Source organism: Haemorhous mexicanus, chromosome 6, assembly GCF_027477595.1.
Source record: "Haemorhous mexicanus isolate bHaeMex1 chromosome 6, bHaeMex1.pri, whole genome shotgun sequence".
Classification (NCBI taxonomy): domain Eukaryota; kingdom Metazoa; phylum Chordata; class Aves; order Passeriformes; family Fringillidae; genus Haemorhous; species Haemorhous mexicanus.
This window is the reverse complement of record NC_082346.1, coordinates 62,888,328-62,896,482: the sequence shown is the minus strand read 5'-3', so window position 1 is coordinate 62,896,482 and position 8,155 is coordinate 62,888,328. Positions and strand designations below refer to the sequence as shown.

At 53.7% G+C, this 8,155-nt stretch overlaps 1 protein-coding gene across 2 annotated transcripts; it reads left to right on the top strand.

Annotated features, from left to right (window-relative positions):
- The first annotated feature begins 2,957 nt into the window (after positions 1 to 2,957).
- On the top strand, positions 2,958 to 8,051 carry LGALS3 (galectin 3). Of its 2 annotated transcripts, none has more exons than XM_059850610.1 (7): positions 2,958 to 3,026; positions 5,608 to 5,661; positions 5,794 to 5,816; positions 6,095 to 6,529; positions 6,677 to 6,765; positions 7,016 to 7,184; positions 7,799 to 8,051. In XM_059850610.1, the coding sequence occupies exons 3-7, from the start codon at positions 5,799 to 5,801 to the stop codon at positions 7,952 to 7,954; spliced, it is 867 nt and encodes a 288-aa protein (XP_059706593.1). In that variant the 5' UTR covers positions 2,958 to 3,026; positions 5,608 to 5,661; positions 5,794 to 5,798; the 3' UTR covers positions 7,955 to 8,051. The 2 variants fall into 2 exon arrangements, with proteins under 2 accessions (XP_059706593.1, XP_059706594.1); XM_059850611.1 differs by lacking the exon at positions 2,958 to 3,026 and adding an exon at positions 5,252 to 5,521.
- The last annotated feature ends 104 nt before the right edge of the window (positions 8,052 to 8,155 follow it).

Here is an 8,155-nt window from a genome sequence, read left to right as displayed (position 1 = left end):
GTCTGGCAGGTCACAGAGGAGATTCCCACTGCCTGATTTTGCTGTGATGCCCTTTTTTATTGCCTAGGAGAGTCAGAGGTGACTCAGCCACTGGAATTCAGGGCTGGAGCTCACCTCAGGGGCTCCACAAATGCTCCTCAAAGCCTCATCCCCACTCTGGGAAAGAAAGGAGGTGGTGCTGTCCCAGCTCCCCAGCCTGGGAGGTGGCACAGGCAGAGATGGTGGCTGAATTTAGCACTCTGGGATGGTGCCAAGCACGGCCCCCGTGGCAGATCTGCAGCCCAAACATTGCACACTGTGGGTGCTGCCAGTCCCACACACATCAGGCCACAGGAATCACAAGGCAGGGAAATGTGGATGTGGCTCCTTCTGCTCTGGGAAGGGAAGTGCATCTCTCACGCCATGCAGCTTCTTGCCCTCTGGGCTGGTTCCCCCCAGTTAATTTGCCATCAGGAAGAAGAGAGGAGCAGCTTTCTGTTTATTATTTTCCATTGCTGCTTTAAAGTTATTCAGTAATCCAAAAGGTGCTTTAGAGGTATTTCCCTGCTGGAGATCAATGGTCTTTTGCAGTGGGGTGTTTTTCCACAGCTGCTGTGAGGAACATCAACCTCCCCCAAGCAGAGCCAGCCACTGTCAGGGATCATTTGGCTCTTGCCATTGGAGAAATGTTGGGAATGCTAAAATGGGGGAAGGAACTCGTGCTTGGAGTGTTTGGCTGCAGTGAAGGGCAGGTTGAGAGCACGTTCCCCAGAAATGGGGTGATCTCATGGCTGATCCACCTCCCTGGCTCCTCCATCTCCCACCCCCTGGGTTTGCATTTTGGGGCTTTAAACCATCCATTTACCAAGGAGGGTTTTGTTTTACATTGAGGATTCTCTAAAGCAACCAAGATACTTGGGAGGGCTTAAAAAATTTCAAAGCCACGGAATATATTGATTTTTGAGGCCATGACTAATTCTTTACCCACTTTGGAAGAGCCAGGGTTGCATGGCCAGGCATCACAAGGCTGTGAGTGAGGAGATCTGTGCCTTACATCTCCCTCCAAGCCAGGGTGTTCCAGCCCTGCTCTGCTGACTCCTGGCCATAAACCAACCTTCCTTTTGCTGGGTCCCAGGAGGCAGAGCTGTGAAGCTCAGGGGCCACGCCTGGGTGTCCTGTGAGTCACCATGGGATGACTCAGTGAGGAGCATGGCTGGCTCTGCCTGCAAAGGGCTCCAGCACCCACCCCATGGATGCTGAATCATGGAATTGAGGAATGGTTTGGCTTGGAAGGGACCTCAAAGGCCATTTTGGTCCATGGGCAGGGACACCTTCCACCAGATCATGTTGCTCCAAGCCCTATCCAACCTCACTCATCATCCTTGCTGCAGCTTGGGTTATTTAGGTTAAGGAATTAATTAGGTCTGGTTTTGATTTCTGTATCCGCTGATTTTTGGTCAAATTTTCTTTATCCTCATGTGTTGGGTTGGACTCGATGATCTTTGAGTCATTCTGTGAATTCTGTGTCTTGCACAACTGAAAGGACAAACCTCAGGGCATTGGAGCAGGGACAATAAAAACCAGGCAAACCTCTTTGGTTGATGGCTGAAGCCTTTGAGTAAAATCCTAAAATAGCAATACACATTTTCCATGAAAATCTTTCTTCCCAAAGGCATCTTGAGGGAGTCATAGGGAGGAAGGGAAAACCTGTACTCTAAGGAATCCATAGAGCCCTGTCTGAGTTACAGGCTCAGGAAGATGCAGCTCCTCCTGCCATGGATCAGGGATCCTTCAGCTTTGCTGCCTTGAATCCTCTCCAGGGCCCTTTGCCCTAAAACACCTCCAAAGCTATTGCAGTGTCTGTTTGCTGTGGGCTGGGTGCTGTGAGAGGCAACTGAGGCAGCACTCCCTAATTAAGTGCATTTCATATGTACCAATATTCTTAATATCTATTACTTAATGGACATGAAGTATAATACACATATTTCCCTGAAATACTCAATTTCCAGCCATTCCCATGGGCATCCCTGGCATTTTTACACCCTCAAGTTTAGCCTGAATCCCTGTGACAAGTATTGCATGAAGCTGAAGGATGTTAAAATCCAGGCTGGAGCCCCGGTGGAGAGGAGGCTGCTCATCTTTTAGATAAGAAGAGTTGAACCAGAGGAATTAATACTAAAATTAATCAGAGCCAAAGTCAACAGATTTTTGCCCCTTTTTTTTTTTTTTTTTTTTTTTTGGATATCAGCTGCAGCTGAGCCCTTTAGCTGAGCTGCTGCCTAAAAGCAGCAGTTGGTGCCTCTGTAATGGCACCACTTAGAGGGTGGGTCCCTCGGTAACCTTTGGTCAGCCCTGAATTGCTCAGGGAGGTGGATTAGATGCTCATTGTGGGTGTCTTCTATTCCATTCCGTTCTAATTCCCTTCATTTCTTCTCCTTCCCTTTGCCTTCTCCCAGCAGCACGGTGCAGCAGATCAGGATTTCAGCTCAAAACCACTTTGTTCTTTTCCATTGCTGTGAGCTGTGGAGCCCATGGAGCAAACCAGAGATGATTCACCCTCAACCTCAAATAAAATCGGGCTTGTTGAAATTCCAGCTGCCTCCAACAGCTTCCCGAGCCCATCCTCTGCCGGGCTCGCTGCGTCGGGTGAAAACAAAGATTTTTTGGCTTTTATATTTTTCGTGGGGAAGGAGAAAATGTTCAGAATTTAAAATCCAATGGGTGTTTTACCGAGATGCACTAGAGCTGGGGGATGGAGCCGACAGGCACACGGGCAAACATCTGGCAAGGAGAACATCTGGGCAGGGCAGGGAAGCGGGAACCGCCGTGCGAGGAACGGACCCGCGCAAGGCAAAAGCCGCCAGAAAAGCCAAATATTCTCTGTTAACATCCCCCGTGGCTGATGTCACGGCTGAAAAAGGGGAAACACACGGCTCTTGGGGGCTGTCACGGGTGTCCCCGGCGCGGGCACCGCCCCGGCCCCGTCCCCGCCCCCGGGCGGGTCCCGGTGCGGGAGCCCAGAGCGACCGCGGAGCCGCCGCACGCAGGTGAGGGATGAGGGATCCCGGGGGGAACAGGGGGATAAGGCACAAAAATCCTTGGAAAAGAAGGGTTTGGGGTGCGTTCGTGCCCTGGGAGTGCGAGGTGGGACAGGCGGGAGCTGCCGCGGGCTCTGCGGTTTGGGGCGCACGGAGAGCCCCGGCTGGTTCGGGGGTGATGGAGGGATGGAGCCCCCCGAGGGTGTTTGTGACTCCTGGGGGGCTGGACAACCTGGAAACCCTCACTGGATTTAGGGGTGATGGAGGGATGGAGCCCCCCGAGGGTGCTTGTGACTCCTGGGGGGATGGACAGCCTGGAAACCCTCACTGGATTTGGGGATGATGGAGGGATGGAGCCCCCCGAGGGTGTTTGTGACTCCTGGGGGGATGGACAGCCCGGAAACCCTCACTGGATTTGGGGATGATGAAGGGATGGAACCCCCCCGAGGTTGTTTGTGACTCCTGGGGGCTGGACAGCCTGGAAACCCTCACTGGATTTGGGGGTGATGGAGGGATGGAGCCCCCCGAGGGTGTTTGTAACTTCTGGGGGGCTGGACAGCCCGGAAACCCTCACTGGATTTGGGGGTGATGGAGGGATGGAGCCCCCCGAGGGTGTTTGTGACTCCTGGGGGGCTGGACAGCCCTGCCCGTGCCCCAAAATCCCTGCAGAGTGAAGAAAGAAGTCCATTATAATAAGTTGATATTGGAAGACAGAAGATACTGTCTGGATTTTGTAAGAAATGCTTCTTAATATGAGCCATTTTTATTTTTCTATTCTGCCAGTTATGTTTAGGAGTGAATAGGTTTATTTGAATTCTGAAGGAATAACAGAATTCAAATAAAATACCAGAATTAAAAGGGGACAGAACTGGTGTTTCTTTCCCCAACAGAAGGTTTTTCCACTTGCTGTGAACATAGGGAATGTTTGGGGTCAGCTCTGGGATGCTCCCTGAAGCTGATCCTCTGCTGGGGCAGGGAGAGCTCAGGTGAGCTGGAGCTCAGCTGCCCAAATGTTGGAAATCAGAGCTCAGGGACTCGATGAGGAGCAGCTGCAGGAGCTGGGAGGGCTCAGCCTGGAGAAAAGGAGGTTCAGGGGGGACCCTGTGGCTCTGCACAACTCCTGCCAGGAGGGTGGATCTGGGAGGGATTCAGACTCTGCTCCCTGGGAACAAGAGACAGGATGAGAGGAAATGGCCCCACGTTACACTAGAGGAAGTTTCACTGGATATTAGGGAAAATTCCTTCATGGAAAGGTTTGCCCAGCCCTGGCACAGCTGCCCAGGGCAGTGTTGGAGTCCCCATCCCTGGAGGGATTTAAAAGCCATGTGGATGTGGCACTTGGGGACACAGGGCTGGGGGAATGGTTGGACTGGATGTGCTTAGAGGGCTTTTCCAGCCCCACTGGTGCTGTGGCTCTCTGCAATCCATCACTGGGCTGCTGCTGAAGAAGGTGGGGGAAAAACCCCTCCCCACGGCAGCTGGCAGATAACCCAGAGGGCGTTTCCAGAGAGCTCCAGCCCTGCAGTGACAGAGAGGAGGTGACACTGGGCTCCAAGCCTGCCTGCAGAGGATTAGTGGTGGCAGAGGTTTAGGGGGCTTGGGGGATTTTGAGTACAGCCTCCAGACTGCCCAGACGTGTCCCCAGAGCTGTGTGGGGGACAGGAGGCTCTGGCCAGGCTGTCCCATGGGGGTCTGAGGGAACAGGACTGCCGCTCCCAGGGTGTTCCAGGGGGATCATGCAGGACCCCCACTGGAGCAGCACAAGGCACTGGCACACCTGACCTGGCTGTGCCTGCACCCCTGGCAACACCAGGGGCTTCAGAAAGAGCCCAGAAGGCAAATAAAGCTTTGGGAGATGTGGGCTGCTCAAACACTCTGGGTCACTGGATTTCTGCCTTTAAAACCCCCAGTGTTTTGTATGGAGAGGAGTGATTTACCGGTTGTGAAACCGGGGCTTTGTTATTCCCGGGGCAGGGCAGCCACACCTCCTGGGAGCTTTGTGCATCTCAACGTTTCTTTCAAAGAGAATTCGCCTGGTCTGCTTTAAATTTGGAATTTTCCTTTTCTTCCCCCGTTTCTGGCTCTCCCTTTTTCCTTCTCTTATGAATGCTCCCTTTGATGGGAGGAACCCAGCTCGGGCTGTTCCTGCGCACAGGCAGGTGTGTGTTCTCTGTGTGTTCGTGCACTCACAAAACTTGCAAAGCAGCTTTTATCTGCTGGCCCTCCCACGGTGCCCTCCGGCCGGAACGGGACAGCTGTGGATGAAAGGGAGGAGAAAGGGAACCTGTCTGGGTGGCTGCCACCCTCCTCTGCCCATTCCAGGCCATCCCGTGTGTCACAGAGTGTCCCCGACGTGCGGGGCTGGGTTTGCAGCTCCCGCCCAGCTCCGGGCTGATGCTGCCCCTGCACCCCCCGGGGATCCCGTTTGGGGATTTTTTATGGGAATGGAAATCCTGGATGGTGTCCCAGGGCTGTGAATAACGCTGGGAGTGCTGTAAATTGCGGTGGGTTTCATCCCGAGGGTGGCTGGGCTGGATTCACCCCGGGGTATTCGGGCTGCTCCCAGCAGCGCCTCCCGCTTATCCCGCAGGTGTTGGACCAGGATTTGTTCTTTGGCACCGGAGCTGTCAGCTCTGCTGGGCAGGTACGTGATGGCAACTCAGCAATTCCCATCGACTGCCTCTAAACTGTAACTCCCCTCAAAAATTCTTGGGTTTTGGATGGGGCAGGTTAAAAATGACTGAAGCTTCCTTTTTTTTTTTTTTTTTTTTTTTAGGAAAAATGTCAGACGGTTTCTCTGTAAGTATGGATTTCTCTAAAAACCACGGGGGCTGTGGCTGTGGCCTTGAAGCAGAGACCTTTGGCTGGGATGGGAGGGAACACATCCTTGCTAAGCTGCTCAATCCCCAAACCCTCTCCAGTTCTGAGCAGTTTTCTGGAAAAACCCAGGGAGCAGCTGAGAGCTGAGCTCTTGCCCTTGGCCACCTCCAGGCTACCAAAGTTGGACTTTGGAGAGCTCAGCGTGATCCCAGCAGGAATCTCCCCCAGCTGACCCTTGTCCTCTCCTCTGTCCCCAGTTATCTGATGCCTTGGGCAACAGCAACAACCCAGCCCCCTGTGCCCCCCCAGCCCAGGGCTGGCCCTCCTGGGGGAACCAACCAGCAGCTCCTGGAGCTTTCCCAGGGTATCCTGGAGCACCTGGAGCCTACCCTGGAGCACCTGGAGCTTATCCTGGAGCACCAGGAACCTGTCCTGGAGGACCTGGAGCATACCCTGCAGCACCAGGAGCATACCCTGGAGCACCTGGAGCTTATCCTGGAGGACCAGCAGGACCAGGAGCGTATCCAGGAGCACCTGGAGCATTCCCTGGAGCTCCACCAGCAACAGGGCCGTTTTCTGCCCCAGGACAACCATCCAGTGGCCCTGGATTTGGGCCTTCTGCTCCTCAGGGAGGACCAACAGCTCCACAGGGAGGACCTGCTGCTCCTCAGGGAGGACCAACCCCTCCAATGGTAATGGCTCCATCATGATGAGGGTTTGTGTCCTCAGTGGCTGATTTTGCTTGGCCACGGGAGGGGCCTGGGGCTGGCTGCCCCCAGGGGTGGCACTGGGCTTTTGACATGATGTTTTGCTGAGACCAAATGTCTGCTCTCTCCCAGAAAGTCCCCTTTGAGCTGCCCCTGCAGGCAGGACTCGTCCCTCGGCTGCTCATCACCATCACTGGGACTGTGAACCCCAACCCAAACAGGTACTGGGGGGTCCGAGGGTGGGGGGCTTCCATGGGGCACTGCTGGGTGGAGCAGGGGGGCTGGAATTTGCTTTCCATTCCTGAATAACCCCTGCCTGGTGTAACATCAAATATTACACCAAACAAATGTGTAAATGCCTTGCTGCCCTGTGGGGTCTGTGGGGTTTTCTCTCTGATATTTTTGGGAAGCCCTGCAACAGAGTTCAGGGCTTTTGGGGCAAAAGCAGCAACTCCATTATTGTTTTTGCAGGTTTTCACTGGATTTCAAGAGAGGGAATGACGTTGCCTTCCACTTCAACCCCCGCTTCAATGAAGACAACAGGAAAGTCATCGTCTGCAATTCCATGTTCCAAAATACCTGGGGGAAGGAGGAGAGGACAGCTCCCAGGTTTCCATTTGAAGCTGGAAAACCCTTCAAGGTACCAGAAAAACCCATCCCAGCTCAGTCTCAGTGCACCAAAAGCACTGAGAGGGTTTGGGCAGCAAGACCTGTGCAAGGACAATGATGCTTTTGCACAGGAATCAGCTCCCAGGGCTGTTTCTGGGGCACCCACCCCATGTGCTGTCCCTACAGCACCTTCCCAGCTGTTCTGATCCCCCTCCTGCAGCTCCAGCTGCCCAGGGCATAACTTCTCCCCCACTCTGGTATCCCCATGGATTATGAAACCCTCTTTATTTACACTGTTGTTCTGCACAGTGGTTGGACAGGTTTCCGTAATGTGTTTTCCCTGCTGGCAGCTCCTCACGAGGTGTTTTTCCCCTGCAAAGGAGGTTCACAATGAGGAGTCTTGCTTTCAGGGACTGGCATAGGGATGAAGAGGCAGAAACTGGGCTGAAACACGGAGGAGGGAGAGCACAGGAGAGTTTTGGGAAGGCAAAGGTCGCTGCTGTTGCAGCTCCTCCACACGTCCCAGGGCTGGACTCAGCTGGCAGCAGCCTCCAGGCAGTGCCAGCCTGCTCGGGTGTGTGGCTTAAAACTTCTCCTAGAACAAATCCAAGTGGTTTTGGGGCTGATTTGGGGTTTTTATTTCAGCTCCAGATCCTTTGTGAGACGGATCACTTCAAGGTGGCCGTGAACGACGCGCACTTGCTGCAGTACAACTTCCGCGAGAAGAGGCTGAACGAGGTCACCAAGCTCTGCATCGGGGGGGACATCGCCCTCACCAGCGTGGTGCCCACCATGATCTAACTGGGGGGACTCTGGGCAAGCTCTGCTCCTTTAGGGTGTAACACAAGTGCCTTCTCACCAGCTCACTGTGAGGTAATAAAACATTTAAGCTGTAAAATTTGGTTTAATAATATCTTGAGAGATGGGACACGCTCCAGGCGAGCTGAGTTCTGATGTGGAAGGAGCTGAACTCCTGCTGTAGAGACAAGAAGGAGTTTGATT